Source organism: Coregonus lavaretus (assembly GCF_964263955.1).
Source record: "Coregonus lavaretus genome assembly, chromosome: 31".
Taxonomy (NCBI): Eukaryota; Metazoa; Chordata; class Actinopteri; order Salmoniformes; family Salmonidae; genus Coregonus; species Coregonus lavaretus.
The window spans coordinates 35,328,275-35,353,285 of record NC_140018.1 but is presented as its reverse complement, the minus strand read 5'-3'; the positions used below and the strand labels follow the sequence as shown (position 1 = coordinate 35,353,285).

The following is a 25,011-nucleotide window of genomic DNA, read 5'->3' as shown; positions in this document are numbered from 1 at the left end:
ACAATACTTTCCTGTGGATATTTTCTCAAATTTCAAGCGGCCGCATGACAAACTGCACAGACAAGCGGTAGAGTAAGTTTTAGTCAACTTTCTGGCTTGTAAGGAACATTTACACGATTTTGCAATCCAACGTGTCAGGCTGTATATACCAATTGTGTATTAGCCTGATTAAATCAGACAATTAGTAATTTTGCGCAAGAAACATTTTACACAAGACAATGTTTCTAGGAGTTTCCCCATCTCTCATGGGAAAAGGGTTACCGCAAAGCACTGACAACTGCTGCTGTAAAAAGGGCTATATAAATAAGATTTGATTGATTTACAATTAACAGAACATTCGTCATCCCATGCTGACCTTGAAATAGCCGCCAACCGCCCCCACCGGAATTTCAACAATAATATGAGCCTCCGTGACTAAAACCCGAGTAGTTTCTGGCAGCCATTTCCTCAGTGTCCAGCCTCTTAGCGTCAATTCCCATGTAGACCTCCAACATGGTGAAGGCATCAGAGGAGATAAGTGGGTCTATGTGCCTGGGCATGTACCAGGTGATCACTTCTGGGGTAAATTCCACTGCCCCTGCAGTGAAACAAGAAGCCAAGGTCATGTTCAGTAGGCCAGTGCACATGTAACAGAACATTTTGCAACTGAAAACAAATGTGCCCCAATTGGAAAAATTGTTAGTTCCTCCCCATTTCAAAACATTTTCCCCACTGAACAATACCCAGATACTGACAGAAACTACATAAAACACAAATGAAAGTCTTGTCTAGAGCCAATTAATAACTGGTTTATAGGATCGTAATTCTCCCGAAGTTCCTCCATTATTTCACACTCAACCTGGTGTTGGACAAACAGCCGTTGCATCTACTCGAGTAACCAGCCACTTCTGCGCAAAGAAGGTTGAGGTTGAGAGCACCCTCATCGGAACCCCAGCTACCTGTTCAGGGGGCAACCACACCAGGGCCGTGTTCAGTAGGGCACACCGTATTAAAATATGTTGCAAAAAAGTTGGTTCTTTGTCAAGTTCAGGTAGGGCCACTGTTTCCAAATGTTCTCTCTACTGAACATGACCCAGTTATAAAACCAGGGTGGGGGGGGGGGGGGGGGGGCTCATGGAGGAAGTGGAGAAAGTCATCTTACATTCTGGAGGTACGTCTCCTCTGCATTATGGGGGCTTCTTAACACTAGCCTTGTGGGGGTGTTGGCTATTGCATAGCCCTTCCTTTGGACCTCATCCACCTTCATGACCTTCTTGCTAGGACTAAAGACCACTGCTGTCATTTTGTATCCTGAAGCAACAGCCTGTCTCAAGAAATTGAAACAAATTGTCAACAAACAAATTCTGTTCAGCGCCATCCTTACATTTTTGTAGTGAAATTACAGATACTGAAATATGGCTACCTCAGCTCCTCTCCGGAGGTCGCCGCTCCTTGCTTTCGGGCCTCCAATTGGCTGCTCAGGGAAGGTTTGGATGTCTGGAAGAGTCCTTCTGACAGACACCTAGGGGAGAAAGGCCATTATTCCCTAACCATTTTCTCCCTCCCGTACAATAAGAAATCAAGTCAAAGGCCATTTCTCAATCTGTGTCCACTCTCCTCAAATGCATTGAGAATAGGCCAAGAGTCCTCTCCTCTAAAGTTGTCCTATGTGCAGTTTGAAGAGGCGAGCAGAATCAAGGACACACAGTTGAGAAAGGGCCAAGGCCTCTACTTTGTTTCATAGAAGCAGACTAAATTAAACACTGGAGAGTTATAGGTCTAGACAGATCATTCATACAGGCAGTTAGGACAAGCTCGACTGTAAACATCTCCATTGGGGCATGCTCTGCTCACTTGCCTCCATGTAGTTGCGGTCGCACAGAATCTCTCGGGAGGACCAGCGGGTGTAGCTACAAGTTTTGCCCACTCTATACACAGGGTCTTCAGTCAAGTGGTTTCCTGGCAGCCTAAACTGTATGACCAAGCTGAACATCTTATCATCCTAAAATGAAGGAAATGCCTTTCATTATATAGCAGAAAATAAATAATTCAGTTGACATTCATGCCAGTTATAGACTATGGCAAAATTGTCTATGAACGCAGCTGCCACTGTATTGAAGCAACACTACACTTTACTATGGGAGATGGGCTCAGTAGTACACATCACTGCATTCTGTATCAGAAAGTAGGCTGGCCCTATGAAGTCTCATATCAATACATTGTACTGTTTTTAGAGTGCTCCTCAATAAACTTCCGCTGTACTTTACTGTTAACTTACAGGTACGAGATACCAGACCCAGTCTCAGGGATGGCTAACTACGGAGATCATGTCGATAGCCAGGGTTAAGTAAGTCTGCTAAAATGTTTTTGCCACCTTACTTGTGGAATAATCTAAGGCTCTAAAATTTGATGAATTAGTGCCTCTACAGCAATTCAAAAGGCTGATTGAGGTCCTTTTTACTGAATAATGTCTTTGTTTTTCTTGTATTGATGTGAATATTGAGGTGTCTCTAGGGCTCATCTGTAAAAGAGAGCTTGGTCTCAGCATGACACCATGTCAAAATAATGTTAAATAAAATGGTTGCAATTGCAGTGAAATTGCAACAAAATGTCAATTTGAAGTTCAAGCAAACACTAGTGTTTATAGTATTACCATGTTTCGGGAAAAGCAGTTTTGAAGAGAAGCAAAAAACATGGCATTCCCCATGGGGTCGAATTTAAAGCTGAATCCACACTGAGTAGCAAGTCCGGGCGTCAGGTGTAGGATTTTCGTGTTATCTGTTAGGGATGAGATGGTGTGAAAACAATAGTTAACAAACAAAATCAAACCATGAATTAGGAAAGATTCATAAAAGAGAGTCAAACTCACTAAAAACAGCATCAACTTCAAACTCTTCTTCAAAATGAGGAGCCACACTCAAACGTATAACGTTACCCAGGCATTCAGCGTTGAGGTCATCTGGAACGGGAAAAGTTAGTCAATCAAAACAAATATTGTCCAACGTTTAGTGCTTGAATATGCCGGGTGTAAATTGCATACTTATAGAAGATGTCTGAAGTGGTTGTATGCCCACAGCTACCATCAACAGGGAGAACAACCTGTAAGGCATTAAAAAAATATTATGATTGATTTAAAGGAGGAAGGACACACACAATTCAGATGTTTGCATCGCATAAGACTAGTCTAGGCTTGTTACTACTTACCCTGAGGCAAAAAAACAAACCATTGTAGATTTGTTTCGATAAAATACACAGCTACAGAACCTAATATTTGACAGATGCCCAGGGGTATTCAACTCTTACCCTACGACAGGGTTGCCCAGACTAAGTTCTCTGGACCCCAAGCGGTGCACGTTTTGTTTGTTTTCCCCCTAGCACTACACAGCTGATTCAAATAATCAACTAATCATCAGCTTTGATAATTTGAATCAGCTGTTTAGTGTTAGGGCAAAAACCAAAACGTACACCAAGTTTGGGAAACGCTGTTCTACGAGGTCTGGAGCCTGCTGGTTTTCTGTTCTACCTGATAATTAATTGCACCCACCTGGTGTCCCAGGTCTACATCAGTCCCTGATTAGAAGAGAACAACGAAGAAAGGCAGTGGAACCGGTTTTGAGATCCAGAGTTGAGTTTGAGGGCTATAGCCAATCCTGCTCACCCGATACAGAACCAATCAGTCGGTTTAATCGAGAACAATCATCAGAAATCACGCAATATGAATCAGACAGTGGGGCGCCGCCTGACCACTAGATGGTCAGAAGGTTCAAATCAACGTTTCATATCGTAATTTCCGAGTAGGCAAAAAGCATCAACCACGGCTGTTATTACACCCCATATACGTTGGTGGCAGTAATGACAATTTGTATTGTGCTGTAACTAAAACTAGAAGAAGATCTTCTGACGTCCTTTCCATTCGTCAAAGGTACTTAATCGTAGTATATATATATTTTTAAAACTGTGATTTAAGGGCAGCGATATGGTATACATAGAAAATACAAACAGAAAATACAAACAGAAAATATATATACAGTGCGTGTGAATGTAGTAAGTTATGGAGGTAAGGCAATAAATGGGCCATAGTGCAAAATAGTTACAATTTCGTATTAACACTGGAATGATAGATGTGCAAAAGATGATGTGCAAATAGAGATACTGGGGTACAAAATAAATAACAATATGGGGATGAGGTAGTTGGGTGGGCTAATTTCAGAATGGCTGTGTACAGGTCCAGTGATCGGTAAGCTGCTCTGACAACTGACACTTAAAGTTAGTGAGGGAGATAAGAGTCTCCAGCTTCAGAGATTTTTGCAGTTCGTTACAGTCATTGGCAGCAGAGAACTGGAAGGAATGGCGGCCAAAGGAGGTGTTGGCTTTGGGGATGACCAGTGAGATATACCTGCTGGAGCGCAGACTACGGGTGAGTGTTGCTATGGTGACCGGTGAGCTAAGGTAAGACAGAGATTTGCCTAGCAGTGATTTATAGATGACCTGGAGCCAGTGGGTTTGGTGACGAATATGTAGTGAGGGCCAGCCAACAAGAGCGTACAGGTCACAATGGTGGGTAGTATATGGGGCTTTGGTGACAAAACGGATGGCACTGTGATAGACTACATCCAATTTGCTGAGTAGAGTGTTGGAGGCTATTTTGTAAATGACATCAACGAAGTCAAGGATCGGTAGGATAGTCAGTTTTACGAGGGCATGTTTGGCAGCATGAGTGAACGAGGCTTTGTTACGAAATAGGAAGCCAATTCTAGATCTAACTTTTGATTGGAGATGCTTAATGTGAGTCTGGAAGGAGAGTTTACAGTCTAACCAGACACCTAGGTATTTGTAGTTGTCCACGTACTCTAGGTCAGACCCGCCGAGAGTAGTGATTCTAGTCGGGTGGGCTGGTGCAAGCAGCGTTCGGTTGAAGAGCATGCATTTAGTTTTACTAGTGTTTAAGAGCAGTTGGAGGCTACGGAAGGAGTGTTGTATGGCGTTGAAGCTCGTTTGGAGGTTTGTTAATACAGTGTCCAATGAAGGGCCAGATGTATACAAAATGGTGTCGTCCGCATAGAGGTGGATCCGAGCTTCACCAGCAGTAAGAGCAACATCATTGATATACACAGAGAATAGAGTCGGCCCGAGAATTGAACCCTGTAGCGCCCCCATAGAGAAGGCCAGAGGTCCAGACAACAGGCCCTCCGATTTGACACATTGAACTCTATCTGAGAAGTAGTTGGTGAACCAGGTGAGGCAGTCATTAGAGAAACCAAGGATATTTAGTACGCCAATAAGAATGCAGTGGTTGACAGAGTCGAAAGCCTTGGCCAGGTCGATGAAGACTGCTGCGCAGTACTGTCTTTTGTCTTGAGCGTGGCTGAGGTGCACCCATGACCAGCTCGGAAACCGGATTGCATAGCGGAGAAGTTACGGTGGGAATCGAAATGGCCGGTGATCTGTTTGTTAACTTGGCTTTCAAATACTTTCGAAAGGCAGGGCAGGATGGATATAGGTCTGTAACAGTTTGGATCTAGAGTGTCACCCCCTTTGAAGAGGGGGATGACCGCGGCAGCTTTCCAATCTCTGGGGGATCTCAGACGTTACGAAAGACAGGTTGAACAGGCTAGAAATAGGGGTTGCGACAATTTCTTCTGCTAATTTTAGAAAGAAAGGGTCCAGATTGTCTAGCCCAGCTGATTTGGTGGCCGGGGTAGTGGTAGCCAGGTGGAATGCATGGCCAGCCGTAGCAAAATGCTTGTTGATATTCTCGATTATTGTAGATTTATCGGTGGTGACAGTGTTTCCTAGCCTCAGTGCAGTGGGCAGTTGGGATCTACAGTGAAATAGTACAATAAGAAATAACCGAAACAGCAATAAGCAAGGCATATTGAAATGGGAGAGAGGCATAAAGCAATCACAGGTGTTATTCGAGAGCTAAGACAACAGCTGGTAATGGCGACAAAGTTTGGGCTGAGGCTGAACATAAACAGGATGCGGTACCGTATAAAGGAACAGTCCAGCAGGCATTAGCTGTATAGCTGAGTTATCATAAGGTCCGGTGAACAGCAATAGGAGAGTTCGGAGGTAGTTCGGGGGCTGCTATAGCACTAGCGAGCAAGAGGCCAAGGCTAGCATGTGCTAGCGGGCCGGGGCTAGCAGATTGATCTTCGTGGTCGACGTCGTAACTGGAAACCTTTTGTAATCACATCAGACGATTTTGTCGGCAGACCAGTCGTGTTGGATCGGCGGGGCTCCGTGTCAACACAAGGAGGTCCAGTCCGGTTGACAGAGAGGTAGATAGCTGGGAGAAGGCCCTGGCTCGCGGCTGATTAGCCAACAACAACGTCCATTTGATTACAGCTATCTAGCTACGATGATCCGGTGATAAAGGTCCAGTGAATCAGTGAGTCCGGCAGAAAAAACGATATGTTCTGGGTCGATAATGCGCTGTGCAGACAGTGCAGACTGGCGGATAATGGTCCAGGCTAGAGCTGGCTGGTAGGTAGTGCAGGCCACGGACAATGGTGAGAAACCGCTAGCGGTGGCTAATGGCAAGTAGCTAGTTAGCTGGCTACTCCCGTCCGGTAGACAGAGAGGTAGATAGCCGGGATATGGGCCTGGCTCAAGGCTAACTGGTGCTTGCTTCAGGGGCAGTGGTGATTAGCCAAACAGCAACATCCAATTCGGTTGGGGCTAGCTAGTTGCGATCCGGTGTTAATGTCCAGTGATTCAGTTATTCCGGCAGAAAATCCGATGTTCTGGGTGAAAACTGCTAACGGTGGCTAATAGCAAGTAGCTAGTTAGCTGGCTAGCTGGTATCAACTGGAGATTCTAGATAAAAGGTAAGTCAATAATAGAATCCGTTCCACATTGAGTGAGGCGGGTTGCAGGAAAGTATATTTTGTAGAAGGATGAAAAGTGTGATAGGGAAATATGTACAAAAAAATACAAAAAACAGGCTATTTACACAGACACACAACAAAGAACACGACCGCACTGCTATGCCATCTTGGAAGTGGAAGATGGCCAAGTGATAGAACATTTGATAGAAAATAAAGATCTGGTGTGCCTGAATGATGGCCGACGGACCAGGATTGATGTAGCCACAGAGAAAGAGTCTGCCTTGGACCTCACTCTGGTATCTAGTGCGATGGCAGGAATATGTGAGTGGGAGGTATGGGAGGAGTCGACAGTAGGGAGTGATCATTAACCCATTGTATTCACAGTAGGCCGGAGGGAGGAGGAGGTGTTAGTGGATGGAGTAGGCAGGTGGGTGTTTGGAAGGGCAAAGTGGGATCAGTTTCAGGAGCTGAGTGAGCAGGTGATGGCTCAGGTGGATATGAGAGGGGATGTAGATAGTATGAATAACTGGGTGAGAACAGCGTTAGTGGGGGCAGCTACTGATGCTATACCTAAGAGTTCAGGGAGGAGGAGGAGGAGGAAAGCAGTCCCATGGTGGACGGAGGAATGTGGGGCAATGGTGAGGATTAGGAACAGTGCATTTAGAATACTGAAAAGGACGCATAACTTCCAACATCTGATTCAGTATAAGCAGGCCCAGGCCCTGGTGAGGAGATCTATCCATCAGGCAAAGAGGTCATGTTGGCATCGGTTCTGTGACACCATTGGAAGGGCGACACCTGTGGGAGAAGTGTGGGGGATGATTAAGAGGATGAATGGGATTATCCAGTGTTGATGAGTGGGGAGGATGTGGCAGTAACAGATGAGGAGAAAGCAGAGATGATGGCCAAAGCATTTGTCCAAGTGCATAGCTCTGCAAATCTGTCAAAGGAGGGGCAGAGGGGGAAAGAGAACACAAGAGATGAGCATCCTGGAGTGCTGGAAAGGAGGGAGGATGTAAATTATGCGTTGAATGCACCATTTACCAGGGCTGAGGTGAAAAGAGCAATAGGTAAGGGTGGGTTAACTTCACCTGGGAAAGATGAGGTGTGCTATGTTATGTTGGCCGATCTTAGTGATGAGGCACTGGATAAGGTATTGGTGTCGTACAATAGAGTGTGGGAGGAGGGGAACTACCAGGCAGTTGGAAGGAGGCAGTAGTGGTACCAATCCGGAAGCCCGGGAAGGATCCAACGAAGCCAACAAGCTATCGGCCAATAGCTTTAACATCATATGTACAGTGGGGAGAACAAGTATTTGATACACTGCCAATTTTGCAGGTTTTCCTACTTACAAAGCATGTAGAGGTCTGTAATTTTTTTATCAAAGGTACACTTCAACTGTGAGAGACGGAAGTTAAAACAAAAATCCAGAAAATCACAATGTATGATTTTAAAGTAATTAATTTGCATTTTATGGCATGACATAAGTATTTGATACATCAGAAAAGCAGAACTTAAAGGTTTCTGTACCAAATATTGTTTGCAATTACAGAGATCATACGTTTCCTGTAAGTCTTGACCAGGTTTGCACACACTGCAGCAGGGATTTTGGCCCACTCCTCCATACAGACCTTCTCCAGATCCTTCAGGTTTCGGGGCTGTCGCTGGACAATACAGACTTTCATCTCCCTCCAAAGATTTTCTATTGGGTTCAGGTCTGGAGACTGGCTAGGCCACTCCAGGACCTTGAGATGCTTCTTACGGAGCCACTCCTTAGTTGCCCTGGCTGTGTGTTGTTTCGGGTCGTTGTCATGCTGGAAGACCCAGCCACGACCCATCTCCAATGCTCTTACTGAGGGAAGGAGGTTGTTGGCCAAGATCTCGCAATACATGGCCCCATCCATCCTCCCCTCAATACGGTGCAGTCGTCCTGTCCCCTTTGCAGAAAAGCATCCCCAAAGAATTATGTTTCCACCTCCATGCTTCACGGTTGGGATGGTGTTCTTGGGGTTGTACTCATCCTTCTTCTTCCTAATAGTGAAGACATTACAAATATGAAATAACACATATGGAATCATGTAGTAACCAAAAAAGTGTTAAACAAATCCAAATATATTTTATATTTGAGATTCTTCAAATAGCCACCCTTTACATTGATGACAGCTTTGCACACTCATGGCATTCTCTCAACCAGCTTCACCTGGAATGCTTTTCCAACAGTCTTGAAGGTATTCCCACATATGCTGAGCACTTGTTGGCTGCTTTTCCTTCACTCTGCAGTCGACTCTTCCCAAACCATCTCAATTCTGTTGAGGTTGGGGGATTGTGGAGGCCAGGTCATCTGATGCAGCACTCCATCACTCTCCTTCTTGGTAAAATAGACCTTACACAGCCTGGAGGTGTGTTGGGTCATTGTCCTGTTGAAAAACAAATGATGGTCTCACTAAGTGCAAACCAGATGGGATGGCATATCCCAGCAAATCACCCCCACACCATAACACCTCCTCCATGCTTTACGGTGGGAAATACACGTGGAGATTCACACACACTGTCTCACCAAGACATGGCGGTTGGAACAAAAAATCTCAAATTTGGAGAAATTTCCACCGGTCTAATGTCCATTGCTCGTGTTTCTTGGCCCAAGCAAGTCTCTTCTGCTTATTGGTGTCCTTTAGTAGTGGTTTCTTTGCAGCAATTCGACCATGAAGGCCTGATTCACACAGTCTCCTCTGAACAGTTGATGTTGAGATGTGTCTGTTACTTGAACTCTGTGAAGCATTTATTTGGGCTGCAATTTCTGAGGCTGGTAACTAATGAACTTATCCTCTGCAGCAGAGGTAAATCTGGGTCCTCATTTCCTGTGGCGGTCCTCATGAGAACCAGTTTCATCATAGCGCTTGCTGGTTTTTGCCAGCACTTGAAGAAACTTTCAAAGCTCTTGAAATGTTCCATATTGACTGACCTTCATGTCTTAAAGTAATGATGGACTGTCGTTTCCCTTTGCTTATTTGAGCTGTTCTTGCCATAATATTGACTTGGTCTTTTACCAAATTGGGCTATCTTCTGTATACCCCCCCTACCTTGTCACAACACAACTGATTGGCTCAAACGCATTAAGAAGGATAGATATTCCACAAATTAACATAAGGCTGTTAATGGAAATGCATTCCATCACTGCCAGCAAAGCTGCCATCAAGGCAAAGGGTGGCTATTTGAAGAACCTCAAAATATATTTTGAATTGTTTAACACTATTTTAAACTACATGACTCCATATGTGTTATTTCATAGTTTGTCTTCACTATTATTCTACAATGTAGAAAATAGTAAAATTAAACAAAAATCCTTGAATGAGTAGGTGTTCTAAAACTTTTGACCGGTAGTGTACGTGTGTGTAGAGTGCGTGTGCTATTGCTTGTGTGCATATGCATGTCTGTACCTTTTGTGTGTGTCTGTTTACAGTCCCCGTTGTTCCATAAGGTGTATTTTTACCTGTTTTTAAAATCTGTTTCCATTGCTTGCATCAGGAATCTGATGTGGAATAGAGTTCCATGTAGTCATGGCTCTACGTAGTACTGTACACCTCCCATAGTCTGTTCTGGGCTTGGGAATTGTGAAGAGACCTCTGGTGGCATGTCTTGTGGGGTATGCATGGGTGTCCGAGCTGTGTGGTAGTAGCTTAAAACAGACACCTCGGTACATTCAGCTTGTCAACACTTCTTACAAAAACAAGCAGTGATGAAGTCAATCTCTCTTCCACTTTGAGCCATGAGAGATTGACATGCATATCATTAATGTTAGCTCCCCGTGTACTTTTAAGGGTCGTGCTGCCCTGTTCTGAGCCAATTGTAATTTTCCTAAGTCCCTCTTTGTGGCACCTGACCACACTACTGAACAGTAGCCCAGGTGCGACAAACCTAGGGCCTGTAGGACCTGCCTTGTTGATAGTGTTGTTCAGAAGGCAGAGCTGCGCTTTATTATGGACAGACTTCTCCCCATTTTAGATACTGTTGTATCAATATGTTTTGATTATGTCAGTCTACAATCCAGGATTACTTAAAGCAGTTTAGTCACCTCAACTTGCTCAATTTCCACATTCATTATGAGATTTAGTGGAGGTTTAGTGAATGATTTGTCCCAAATACAATGCTTTTAGTTTCAGAAATATTTTGGACTAACTTATTCCTTGCCACCCATTCTGAAACTAACTGCAGCTCTTTGTTAAGTGTTGCAGTTATTTCAGTCGCTGTAGTAGCTGACGTGTATAGTGTGCAGTCATCCGCATACATACAGTGGCTTGCGAAATTATTCACCCCCCTTGGCATTTTTCCTATTTTGTTGCCTTACAACCTGGAATTAAAATTGATATTTTGGGGGTTTGTATCATTTGATTTACACAACATGCCTACCACTTTGAAGATGCAAAATATTTGTTATTGTGAAACAAACAAGAAATAAGACAAAAACTGAAAACTTGAGCGTGCATAACTATTCACCCCCCCCCCCCCCCAAAGTCAATACGTTATTAGAGCCACCTTTTGCAGCAATTACACCTGCAAGTCTCATCTAGTCTCATCTAGCCACTGGGATTTTTGCCCATTCTTCAAGGCAAAACTGCTCCAGCTCCTTCAAGTTGGATGGGTTCCGCTGGTGTACAGCAATCTAAGTCATACCACAGATTCTTAATTGGATTGAGGTCTGGGCTTTGACTATGCCATTCCAAGACATTTAAATGTTTCCCCTTAAACCACTCAAGTGTTGCTTTAGCAGTATGCTTAAGGTCATTGTCCTGCTGGAAGGTGAACCTCCGTCCCAGTCTCAAATCTCTGGAAGACTAAAACAGGTTTCCCTCAAGAATTTCCCTGTATTTAGCGCCATTCCTTCAATTTTGACCAGTTTCCCAGTCCCTGCCAATGAAAAACATCCCCACAGCATGATGCTGCCACCACCATGCTTCACTGTGGGGATGGTGTTCTTGGGGTGATGAGAGGTGTTGGGTTTGCGCCAGACATAGCGTTTTCCTTGATGGCCAAAAAGCTCAATTTTAGACTCATCTGACCAGAGTACCTTCTTCCATATGTTTGGGGAGTCTCCCACATGCCTTTTGGCGAACACCAAACATGTTTGTTTCTTTTTTTCTTTAAATCAATGGATATTTCTGGCCACTCTTCCGTAAAGCCCAGCTCTGTGGAGTGTACGGCTTAAAGTGGTCCTATGGACAGATACTCCAATGTCCGCTGTGGAGCTTTACAGCTCCTTCAGGGTTATCTTTGGTCTCTGTTGCCTTTCTGCTTAATGCCCTCCTTGCCTGGTCCATGAGTTTTGGTGGGCGGCCCTCTCTTGGCAGGTTTGTTGTGGTGCCATATTCTTTCCCTTTTATAATAATGGATTTAATGGTCCTCCGTGGGATGTTCAAAGTTTCAGATATTTTTTTTATAACCCAACCCTGATCTGTACTTCTCCACAACTTTGTTCCTGACCTGTTTGCCGCTTGCTTAGTGGTGTTGCAGACTCTGGGGCCTTTCAGAACAGGTGTGTATATATACACTGCTCAAAAAATTAAAGGGAACACTAAAATAACACATCCTAGATCTGAATGAATGAAATAATCTTATTAAATACTTTTTTATTTACATAGTTGAATGTGCTGACAACAAAATCACACAAAAATAATCAATGGAAATCAAATGTATCAACCCATGGAGGTCTGGATTTGGAGTCACCCTCAAAATTAAAAGTGGAAAATCACACTACAGGCTGATCCAACTTTGATGTAATGTCCTTAAAACAAGTCAAAATGAGGCTCAGTAGTGTGTGTGGCCTCCACGTGCCTGTATGACCTCCCTACAACGCCTGGGCATGCTCCTGATGAGGTGGCGGATGGTCTCCTGAGTGATCTCCTCCCAGACCTGGACTAAAGCATCCGCCAACTCCTGGACAGTCTGTGGTGCAACGTGGCATTGTTGGATGGAGCGAGACATGATGTGCCAGATGTGCTCAATTGGATTCAGGTCTGGGGAACGGGCGGGCCAGTCCATAGCATCAATGCCTTCCTCTTGCAGGAACTGCTGACACACTCCAGCCACATGAGGTCTAGCATTGTCCTGCATTAGGAGGAACCCAGGGCCAACCGCACCAGCATATGGTCTCACAAGGGGTCTGAGGATCTCATCTCGGTACCTAATGGCAGTCAGGCTACCTCTGGCGAGCACATGGAGGGCTGTGCGGCCCCCCAAAGAAATGCCACCCCACACCATGACTGACCCACCGCCAAACCGGTCATGCTGGAGGATGTTGCAGGCAGCAGAATGTTCTCCACGGCGTCTCCAGACTCTGTCACATCTGTCACGTGCTCAGTGTGAACCTGCTTTCATCTGTGAAGGGCACAGGGCGCCAGTGGCGAATTTGCCAATCTTGGTGTTCTCTGGCAAATGCCAAATGTCCTGCACGGTGTTGGGCTGTAAGCACAACCCCCACCTGTGGACGTCGGGCCCTCATACCACCCTCATGGAGTCTGTTTCTGACCGTTTGAGCAGACACATGCACATTTGTGGCCTGCTGGAGGTCATTTTGCAGGGCTCTGGCAGTGCTCCACCTGCTCCTCCTTGCACAAAGGCGGAGGTAGCAGTCCTGCTGCCGGGTTGTTGCCCTCCTACGGCCTCCTCCACGTCTCCTGATGTACTGGCCTGTCTCCTGGTAGCGCCTCCATGCTCTGGACACTACGCTGACAGACACAGCAAACCTTCTTCCCACAGCTCGCATTGATGTGCCATCCTGGATGAGCTGCACTACCTGAGCCACTTGTGTGGGTTGTAGACTCCGTCTCATGCTACCACGAGTGAAAGCACCGCCAGCATTCAAAAGTGACCAAAACATCAGCCAGGAAGCATAGGAACTGAGAAGTGGTCTGTGGTCACCAACTGCAAAACCAGTCCTTTATTGGGGGTGTCTTGCTAATTACCTATAATTTCCACCTGTTGTCTATTCCATTTGCACAATAGCATGTGAAATGTATTGTCAATCAGTGTTGCTTCCTAAGTGGACAGTTTGATTTCACAGAAGTGTGATTGACTTGGAGTTACATTGTGTTATTTAAGTGTTCCCTTTATTTTTTTGAGCAGTGTATATACTCTGAGATCATGTGACACTTAAAGTCCACCTGTGTGCAATCTTACTAATTATGTGACTTCTGAAGGTAATTGGTTGCACCAGATCTTATTTAGGGACTTCATAGCAAATGGGGTGAATAAATATATACGCACCACTTTTATTTATTTTTTCGAATTTTTTGAAACAAGTTATTTTAATTTCACCTCACCAAGTTGGACTATTTTGTGTATGTCCATTACATGAAATCCAAATAAAAATCAATTTAAATGACTAGTTGTAATGCAACAAAATAGAAAAAACACCAAGGGGGATGAATACTTTTGCAAGGCACTGTACATACTGGCTTTACTCAGTGGCATGTCGTTAGTAAAGATTGAAGGGGCCTAAACAGCTGCGCTGGGGAATTCCTGATTCTACCTGGATTATGTTGGAGGCTTCCATTAAAGAACACCCTCTGTTCTGTTAGACAGGTAACTCCTATCCACAACATAGCAAGTGGTGTAAAGCCATAACACAAGTTTTTCCAGCAGCAGACTATGATCGATAACATCAAAAGCCGCACTGAAGTCTAACAAAACAGTCCCCACAATCTTATACATTTCTCTCAGCCAATCAGTCATTTGTGTAAGTGCTGTGCTTGTTGAATGTCCTTTCCTATAAGCGTGCTGAAAGTCTTGTCAATTTGTTTACTGTATAATAGCATTGTATCTGGTCAAACGCCATTTTTTCCAGAAGGGTTGGTAACAGGCTTATTGGTCGGCTACTTGAGCCAGTAAAGGGGGCTTTACTATTCTTGGGTAGCTGAATTACTTTTGCTTCCCTCGAGGCCTGAGGGCACACACTTTCTAATAGGCTTAAATTGAAAATATGGCAAATAGGAGTGGCAATATCGTCCACTATTATCCTCAGTAATTTTCCATACAGGTTGTCAGACTCCGGTGGCTTGTCATTGTTGATAGACCATTTTCTCACCTCTTCCACACTCACTTAACAGATTTCAAAAACAACAATGCTTGTCTTTCATAATTTGGTCAGATATACTTGATGTGGTGTCAGCGTTGGTTGCTGGCATGTCATACCTATATTTTCGAATCTTGCCAAAAAAAAAAAAAGTAGTTGGCAAGTGGTTTGTGATGAATTAGCCATCTGATTCAATGAATGGAGCAGAGCTTGCCTTTTTTCCCCCCAACATTTCATTTAAGGTGCTCTAAAGCTTTTTAAGATCATTCTTTATCTCATTTCTTTATTTAGTTTAGTCACATCTCAATTTGCAGTACGTTTGCCAATCGGTTGGGCTGCCAGACTTATTTGCCATGCATTTTGCCTCATCCCTCTTAACCATATAATTGAATTCCTCATCAATCCAAGGGGATTTAACAGTTCTACAGTCATTTTCTTACATGGGTGCATTCTTGTTAGTTACTGGAATAAGCAATTTCATAAGTGTCAAGTCCAGCGTCTGGTTGCGCCTCATTACACACCACAGACCAGCAAATATTATTTACATCAACATAAGAATCACTACCAAACTTATTGTATGACCTCCTACACTATATTAGGCCCAGCCTTTGGAACTTTGCTTTTCCTAGATATGGCTACTATATTGTGATCACTACATCCTATGGATTTGGATACTGCTTAAAAGCAAATTTCTACAGCATTAGTAAAGATGTGATCAATACATGATTTCATTTTGTAAGTACCCTGGTAGGTTGACTGACAACCAGAACCAGGTTGCAGGCACCGGTTACAGTTAATGTTTTTTTCTTGAGTGGGCAGCTTGCTGAAAGCCAGTCAATATTTAAAGATCACCCAGAAAATATGCAGAGCACACCTCCCTCTACTAATTGCCTAGGAGAAACCACTCCATTTAATACAGCAACAAATTGACCTGCCCCTTGATCCTGGTTGACGTGTCAATCTGCAAGTTATGAGTAGTTAGCAGTTCTCACACCCCATACATTTTATTTTCCAAATGTGAAGGAACAGCGCATTATTTTTTTTGTGACACTCAAATCCATAACCTAGTCACATCATGCAGCCCATATGTTTTGATTTAAGATTTATAATTCAACTAAAAGTTGCCAAATAACTAAATCTAGCGTATAGGATCTGTTTAAAATTCACTTAGGTCCAACTTCAGAGAAAGTGCGCATCTCTTTTATTCAGCTAAATTCTATTATATTCTTAGTATAAAATAAATGGCACAGGACTAATTACATCAATTCCATTTCAGGAAGTAAACTAAAATTCCAAATTTCTCAGTAACCACATTTATCCATTGTATAATTTGGTACCATTTTTTAAATGCAGACAATTATCGTTCGACATGTGAGACCCTTTTGACGGTAAAATTAATTAAGCAAGAAATTGTGGTGGAAACGCCTTTACGAGCAAATATTGATATAACCACCACATTAAAGTAACATGATATGGTGTGTAGTGACTCGGGAAGCAATGCAGTTTATTAGGCTACAGATTAATTTAGGAACTTCACAGGGTGGTGGATGTGCACTGATGAGCTTGATGCTGCTTTCCAATAAATTATCGAGGGTATTAATATGATCGATGTGGAAAGTACAAATATTCTCACTCTTACCCATAATCTCATGTAGACTAGACAACCTGCACAGCATCTGCCAGCTGTTTGCTAGAGCACAGGTGCCAAGACCATAGGCACATTTGCTATTTAAACGCAACAGTTGACAGAACTATTGGTAGTTGAACACATTGAACTTTAAGTTCTCATGTACCGAATAAACTAAGTGAAAAAAATACATTGTGTGCACCAAGTCATCATGCAGTGGTTTTATCAACTAGTCAGTTTGGTGCCAACACCACTGGTGGGAAGATGCACATATGTTCTTAGCTTTTTTTTTTTTTATAGTCTCATGGAAACATCAATTGGATGGAAACCAAGCTAGTGGGAAGTATCAAGGAAAGTTTTAATTTCAGTTGACAATGACCAACACTGCTGCACTCCCTGGGGCCTGCATCCAACCACAGCCCTGTCCATGGACCTGCAGCTCAGTATCACTGCCATGCTGGCCTCACTTCGGCAAACCATCTGCTATAACATTGAGTCAGTTCTTCCTACAGGACATTGTAAAGCTTTTGTTTTGATACCAATTGTTTCTCTGGTAGTAGTTACTTTGTCCTAGATGGGAAATTGGTGCGCAACACTTACATCTGATTACTTAACTCAGGTGGATGGTTCTGAGTTTACAGTTTCATGCTTACAAAAGGGTTGATTGATACACGTCAGATGACAAGCCTTGGTGTTAAACACAAATAAAACATACAATTAAGGTAGCTCCAATGGTTATGATCAATGAGAACATTTCTGATCACATGCCTCTAGTTTGTTGCCAAGTCAGGAGTTATTTTGACATGCAAGTAAAGCAAACTGAATTGTTATATAGAACACTTTATTTGACATGTTGGAATAAAACACTACACCCAAAGAATGTATCCAGAAGAAATATTTAAATTATGCTCCTCAAATAGGTCTTTGACATGTCTTTGACCTGTTGAGAGAAAACCTATTAGTTCAGTTATGGGTCTAGGTTTGACAGTGTCTGAAAATCATTTTTTTTTTTTTTAAACATGCCATACCTCTTTTCGGGTTGTCCTGAGTCACACATTGTCCACTACAGGGGCCGCCAGAGGGACTACTGGCATCACAGATGGCCACATCACAATGGACAAAGACCTAGGAATCAAATAGATTTGAACGTGTCAAAAAGGGATGATTGCCACTCAAACATTAACCAATAAAAGAGTCTGTGAACTTTGTTACCCGTCCACTCGGGTCATCTGCCTCCTTGGTGAAGGAGAACATCTGGACCTCAAAGCGTTTGACGTGAGAGGGGAAGTGGACCCTGGCGTCAGCTACCACCGGGTGGAAGACCACAAGGTACGGATCCTCCGGGTTTGCACAGCTGCCAGTGTACAAAGGGACCATGTTAGGAACAAGAAACGCTTTAACCACAACCCCCTTGTGTACGAAGTCTTATGGTGGTGTGTTGGTTTTATTTTTCTGTCCGCTCTTCAGAAAACAGCCTGATCAGGCTGGCTCTATCTGGCCGTGTCAAGATGTTGACAATAAACATTGTCCATTATGTCCCCTTGTTATGAGATCTACCGTATACATGTGGATGGAACTATTTTAGATTTAAATAAATGCGCTGCCCAAAACAACACTTATCCCTTTAACAGACTTCAGCTGTGTTTAGACAGGCAGCCCAATTCTGATTTTATTTTTCACCAATTGGTCTTTTGGCCCATCAGATCAGCTCTAGAAAAATCTGATGTAGTAAAAAAATGGAGTTGGGCTGCCTGTGTGAACTCAGCCTTTTTGAAAAAAATTCAAATTAAATTCCTATTACTTACTCAAAGCCCTTCATATATAAATAAATCATTTCGTCAAACTATATATGCCATTTAGCAGACGCTTTTATCCAAAGCGACTTACAGTCATGCGTGCATACATTTGTGTATGGATGGTCCCGGGGATCGAACCCACTACCTTGGCGTTACAAGCGCCGTGCTCTACCAGCTGAGCTACAGAGGACCAAAAAAATAAAAATAAAATAATAATAATAATAATAAAAACTAGCAATGCCATATTAGAATGGCAATTTGCATAGCATTTTTACTCAACATAAATTACTTTAGATCTACTTCAATGGCTTTTATAGATAGGTAAGCATTGTTAAAATGAGGACTGTCAAATTTCAAACTGTACTTTGTATGTCCAACATGAATATTCAATAACTTTGACCAAAATGCATTTATGTGGTGTATAGTGCAATGTCCCTCAAAATTGTTCTTAAAATTCTAAATGATCCAGGTTCTTCTAGACTGTTTCCCACATGTTCAGACTATATTGTCATATTCTCAAAATGCAGCTAATTACCATTATAGGCACCCTTTAGTCTGAATATTGATTAATTGACCGCATGGCTCATGAAATGTGGTTTAACCAACGGTGCCGAATATACAGTAGGCATCACCAAAATAAGTACTTCATTTTAATTAATAATTTCATGCAGTGCGCCAGAGCAGTTCTTCCACCGTCAGAAAAGTTGACATATACACATAAAATAAATATCAAGCAAAAAGTTGCTTGGCTGCCACACCAACAGATGCACAATCATGGCCTCAGATACGCACGTGGAGGACTTGAGGGGAGTGGCTCGACTATTACACACCGAAGTAAATTAAAAATAGCCTATGCATTGACAGTTTACGCCTACTTTTTATTTGTCATAGATGTTTGATTTGCATCTTTGTGACATTAAATGTACTGTTCAACTGCCAGATATTAGCAAAAAGGATTTGTGAAATCTGAAGACATGTTACGTTAACCGAGACATTAAAACACCCACACCAGTAGAAATCCACTGTCGAGCTGAAAGACGATGGCCAGAGCTTTCTCATGTTGCACAACAATTTAAGTCAAGTAATTGTTTGTCAATGTATGATATATTTGCACTTGAAGTGTTAAATCCGAACTGCCCACTTCGTGCAAATGTGGTGCCTTTTCCTATGATATACAAAACATTTGCCCGTTTTTCTATTTTAGGGCTGGGTTTTATTTGAATGTTACCACCCACCAGCATGACATTGTTTATCTAAATCAGAAACAGCTGCAAAGTTATTCCCGTGACAGATGAGCCAAACAGCCTCGTGTCCACTTGGCCGCCTGAGGAATGGAGCAAATTAAAATAGAGGGTGCAAATGTAGTTTTTTGCACCGCCACGGTTTATAATCCATTGAATATCAATTCACTAAATTTGAGCTAGTCCGTATTGTGAGAGATTTATTATTTTCATAATTGATGGGATGACTAACTAAGAAAGAATGCATTCTGGACTGTGCTAATGTAGGTTGTGACACCTGGCAAGCTGTGATTGATGTGAAGAGCTGTTTTAGGGGGTAAAATGAGATAGGGATTTGTGTCTCCAGATACTGGAATATACTGGTTCTTTGTGATCTGTGAACCTTCCTTGGACGTAGGAATGGTGTCTAAGGGGGCTGGCTCTTCTCACTATGACAGGTTGTTATGATATGGACTTATGCCTGGCAACAGGGGTGCATCAACGGATTGGCTGAGTAAGTCTAAACCACGCTCAAGTCTCTACTCTAATTGGCCAGCAGAGAGGTGGGAAACTGTCAGAGTATTTGAGGAAGAACATGTAAACAATGGATTTAGTTCTGTCTGCCCTGCGAGGTTTTTCAGTGAGCCCGTATACGAACCAACATACATACATTTTGCATATAATAAATTTAGCTTGGATTGAAGATCTCTTGATTCTTATTCCAATACCAGATTTGAATTACGCAATTTCTAACAGTATTAAAATATACACCGACTGTACAAAACATGACAGACTGACCAGGTGAAAGCTATAATCCTTTTTGATGTCGCTTGTTAAAAATCAACTTCAAAAATCAAACTAGATGAAGGTGAGGAGACCGGTTAAAGGATTTGAGCCTTTAGACATGGATTGTGTTTGTGACTGGGCAAGACAAAATATTTAAGTGCCTTTGAACGGGTTAGGGTAGTAGGTGCTAGGCGCACTGGTTTGTGTCAAGAACTGCAAAGCTGCTGGGTTTCACACGCAACAGTTTCCCGTGTGTATCAAGAATGGGCCCCCATCCCTGTGGGCCCCCATCCCATGCCCAGATAAATTGAGGCTGTTCTGAGGGCACAACTCAATATTAGGAAGGTGTTCCTAATGTTTGGTATACACACCCACTTCATAAAATGGTATAATTGCGTGATAGCATTTTCCAAACCCTGTCACCCAGATGAATGTTTTGACCACTAAACTGCTTAGTGTAACATTAGCTGGAAACCACAAGTGTATCCAGATAATGAAAAGGCACCCGTGAAAAAATATTCAAGGAATGTAGTTGCATGTCTTTTGCAGCATGCATAATCATGGGCAAAGTCATTGTAGCCCATCATTTCACTTCCCCTGAGAGAAGTATGAGCACAGGCTGACTTGGCTTTGCTGTACCGCAGCCTAACTACCAAAGGTTGCAGTCTCCATTACAACGTAGAAATACAGTAATCTTTCAATAGTTATCCAATTTATGGAAGATGCCAAAATTCTAGATACTAAGATGGCGAAGTTAAAGGCCAGTGGCTTCCATCTGTAGCAAAGTTTCCCCCTAAATCAATGCTTATGACAAATCCAGCTCACTAATCTTTTGAATACGGTGTAGTAAAAATATATTTAAAGCTAAAGACAACATTAGCTAGCTAAATAAGGTTAGCAAGATAGCTAGCTAGCTACACTTGAGCGGCATTGGTCATGTTAATCAACTCCAGGTGGAGGTTCCCACACCCAATTATTTATATAAATGCCTTCATTCTTCCGAGGTGGAAATTAAAAATGCATTTCCTCTAGGACAGGAAATTACATTGCAAATGGCATCAACTTCCTCTGGGGGGGGCCTTTAAACCGATCTTATTCACGTTTCAAACATTAAGTGCCATGCTGCACAGGTGTGAGTCATCCTTTAGGTTTAGTGCAATACTGTGTTTTAACACGAGGTCACTGTTATGCCTGAACTCAACCCAAAACCAACAAGTAGTATTCAGTCCAATGAAACCAATCAGAAAGTCAAGCAAAGCTCTCAACCGTGCCAGCCATCCTTAATTTCTATTCGACTGACCAGCAGTTCGGCATCTGAACTGTGCGTTAGATTGGCACAACACTGAACTGCAGCAAACCAACAGGATAACATTTGGAATACAACTGCCAAAATAAAGGAAACACCAAAGTGTCTTAACCTTCACATGCGAGTTCCAAATATCTTTGTCGCCCCAGTGTGAGTTTTTTTTTTTATGCGTGTGATGTCAGAATGCACTCACTGTTCCAAAACGTGATTGTTAAGCAGGACACTTAACCCGCACTGCCCTCAAACCAAGGCACACTGCCTGATCATTATCTATAGTCTGTTTCAACTTGCCAATTTCTAATTATCTATGTTTTATTTTCAAATGTGTCGCCTCATTAATTCACATAAGTAGCCCATTTCACTGTTGCAGACTATTTATGTTTGAGGCTTTAATGAGCCGGACAAACTTCTCTTCGAAGAAAGTCCAAGCACTTCCCCAGATAAAGCGTGCAGACATTTGCACAGCTAGTCAGAACTCGCAAACTTTTCCCCCTGGTGCCCGCATTGCGTTCCTATTAAAGTGCCTTATTTTCTGTATAGCATGTTGTCGTTTCTACTGTAGCATACCGTATGTATGGAGTATAATGTATTTACTGTTTTATTCACGTTTAAGTACTTGTGACAAATCATGCATGCCGATTCTTGCATAGATTGTAATGACACGTGTGAAATACTTTTGAAGGTTGTACTGATTATGAGCTAATGCTAAGCTATTTGCGACTCCCAACGCGTTCTGGTTATCACGTAAGCATCTGTCAGACCAAAGATGTCATAAAATGAGGTGAAGGGATGTTCACTTAACTGACTTATGGTGTTTAAGACAACTGGGATCTCAGAGTAGCCAATTGTCTTGAATGCACTGACGTCTGAGATGAGTGGATTTGAACACGGCATCAGATTGTAAACTATGATACCGCAGGGTTGCCAGATCAGACCACCCATTTCCAGGGGTTTATTTGTATTTAGCTTATAAAAACATTGTTTAACCCCCAATTATTGATAAATCTCATCTCAGTAATATTTCCTGCATCATCCTCTCCACAATACCTTCCCCCTGGACTTGAAATCCTCCCACAAAAGTGAACCCTCAAATTGTTTCATCATCTTGCAACCCTGTTCAGCTTTCGTGCTATGTTAGGCTAGGCAGTAGGCTTGTATTTGGGGTGATGACTATTTGCATTGTGATTTGTTAAACACTGTAAACGACTAGTCAAGTCACGTGCTCCGGTTCTTGTAGACGCCGTAACAAGTATATCAAAGATTAGTAATATGCTGAAGAGTGCCCAAATCAAGTTAATATTTCAGGCAATGGGCGCAGCCATCGGCCTTTGAGTCTTATAGTGAATGGCGTTCTGGGATTAGGGAGTTTGCTTGTCAAACCCGGCTGCCATCCAAGAATTTAGCTGTTAGCTTACCCAACATCCCTTTTCTAAACAAGATTCCATTTCTCCCTTGTGCTCACCATTGTGGTACATTGTAAACAAGTCTAGCTGTTAGGTCTCTAACTTTTGGTCAGAGCAACCTGTTATTTAGGCTGGTTTGTGGAATGAGTTTAGCTGTGGATGTGTTCCGTGATGCTTGGATGATAGTTAGCATTTATTTTATAGGCAAAGGTGAAGTTGAGGAATAAAGTTGTGTAGACCTTAATTTCCCCATCAGTACAAAACCTTAAGACACTTTTCAGACAATGCTGTTTAAACGTGTGAATTTGATCGTACGCGTAAAAAGGTTAGTGCGTTGGGCCACCACAAACCAGAACAGCTTCAATGCACCTTGGCATAGATTCTACAAGTGTCATGAACTCTATTTCAAATCATGGCCTGCCAAGCATGATGGGTTCTTAATTAAGCAATTAACTCAGGAACCACACCTGTGTAGAATAACTTGGTGAAACAATTGGCCAAAATGCAACAAGTTACCCATTAATGATGAGATTCCATCTGGGTCGGGAGTCGCGGTCCTCGTTGAGGGTGGCCCAGCAGTGGTCAAGCACCAGCGCTACCTGGGGGTCAGCGGAACTGGTCAGCTCCGCCTCGAAGTGCAGAGGCTGTTTCAGGTACCTCACCAATGGATAGTCCTCCTCCTGGTGGAACGTGTTATAGGAGGCATCTGGAACACAGAACGAGACAACCGGGATAGTGTTCAGTGGGCACAAAACAGGAAGGTACCATCTGAACTTGTCCATTAAGAAATGCTCGTTTTGGGATACTGTTGTGCCCCAATAAACACAACCCATTTATAGCTAACGCTATCCCAACTAGAGGCTGACGAATTCCCAAATCAACTCCTAGCCACACCTGTAGATCTAAGAGGGTTGGATAAATGGACACAATATGGATTGGAAACATTTCCACCAAGCCAATCAGAATGCAAGGGTAACATACCACAATAATGCTTACATTTTGGGAATGGTTTTGTACAATTTATCAATGTTTATGAATGCACCAAAGGAGACCTTCCAAGTTCTCCAATATTATATTCAATTTTCAGGAGTTACTAGAATTTAGAGGTAAAGTTGAAATTCTGAATTTGTGCACGCTTACCCTGCGCGAGTCTCATTCTGACCATTAGTCGACCGGTCCCAGTCTCGGCAAAAGGCTCGTTGTGCAGCCTGGTAAGGAAGGCCAATGTGTGAGTGATGTTGACCACATAGTAGCAGGAAATCTTTAACCTAAAGAGAGGGATGGTAGACAACGTCAATAGGGGAAACATCAAGCAGTGAGTGGACACAGGCCTACACTGGTAGAAGAGGCACATTTGCCCTGTATACAAAGTTAAAGTATTGAGCAATTGGTGAAAAAAATTACTTTATAAAAAATCTATTAGCTACAATTGTGATGTGTAATGCACTTACTGATATTCTTCCGCTGAAGAAGTATTGGAGTTAATCTTCACCTCAAGTTCATCTGGCAAGGAGATTTCGTTCTCATACAGCATGACATTGTTGATAAACTATGTAATAGAGGGGCATTGACTTATTACAGCCTGCAGAAGCAAACAGTCCGTAAATACAGTACCCATCACCTCAGGGTAATACAGTAATTTTACCTTCCTGGTGGTGCCACACGAGTTAACAGTGAAGTGGAAGTAGGCGAAGCGGTCGTCGCTGTAGGTGGGGCCACAGGCAGGGTCAGCAGACCGGGGTTCAGACTGGGAGCAGTCTCCACCTTCACCGCCAGCGCAGTCATCGTCCCGTTAGAGAAACACTCTTGGGGGGGGGGGGGGGGCAAAGGACAGGTAGCTATCAGACCTGGGTTCAAATAGTATTTGTTTATTGCCAATACTTACACTTAATTGAGCTTGCCTAGCACAATAGAACAGCACCCAAAGTTCAAACCATGGCCATCTGGCACTATTAGTGCAAGTAATTGGAAGGAACCCAGGTTTGGTAGCCATATC

General features: G+C 42.9%; 2 protein-coding genes across 2 annotated transcripts; both read right to left on the bottom strand.

Annotated features, from left to right (window-relative positions):
• Positions 1 to 389: 389 nt before the first annotated feature.
• On the bottom strand, positions 390 to 3,059 carry LOC311107182 (uncharacterized protein; the record flags this gene model as incomplete). Its single annotated transcript, XM_084149672.1, has 8 exons — positions 3,020 to 3,059; positions 2,849 to 2,938; positions 2,633 to 2,757; positions 1,838 to 1,981; positions 1,403 to 1,501; positions 1,142 to 1,303; positions 839 to 938; positions 390 to 577 (listed from the first exon to the last, which is right to left on the bottom strand). The coding sequence occupies exons 3-8, from the start codon at positions 2,684 to 2,686 to the stop codon at positions 390 to 392; spliced, it is 747 nt and encodes a 248-aa protein (XP_084005798.1). The 5' UTR covers positions 2,687 to 2,757; positions 2,849 to 2,938; positions 3,020 to 3,059.
• Positions 3,060 to 9,150: 6,091 nt separating this feature from the next.
• LOC311106571 (zona pellucida sperm-binding protein 2-like) lies at positions 9,151 to 24,735 on the bottom strand. The gene is made up of 7 exons (XM_084148951.1): positions 24,661 to 24,735; positions 24,467 to 24,564; positions 24,156 to 24,283; positions 23,532 to 23,721; positions 17,717 to 17,858; positions 17,533 to 17,629; positions 9,151 to 9,226 (listed from the first exon to the last, which is right to left on the bottom strand). The coding sequence occupies exons 2-7, from the start codon at positions 24,547 to 24,549 to the stop codon at positions 9,219 to 9,221; spliced, it is 648 nt and encodes a 215-aa protein (XP_084005077.1). The 5' UTR covers positions 24,550 to 24,564; positions 24,661 to 24,735; the 3' UTR covers positions 9,151 to 9,218.
• Positions 24,736 to 25,011: the final 276 nt, after the last annotated feature.

Excerpts from the sequence above, each read along its gene's own strand:
- LOC311106571 (XM_084148951.1), bottom strand. The coding sequence starts at position 24,549 with ATGCTGTATGAGAACGAAATCTCCTTGCCAGATGAACTTGAGGTGAAG. Across the intron at positions 24,284-24,466 it reads TCTTCAGCGGAAGAATATCA|GTTAAAGATTTCCTGCTACT; the intron begins GTAAGTGCATTA and ends CCCTCTCTTTAG. Across the intron at positions 17,630-17,716 it reads CAGATGACCCGAGTGGACGG|GTCTTTGTCCATTGTGATGT; the intron begins GTAACAAAGTTC and ends TTTGATTCCTAG.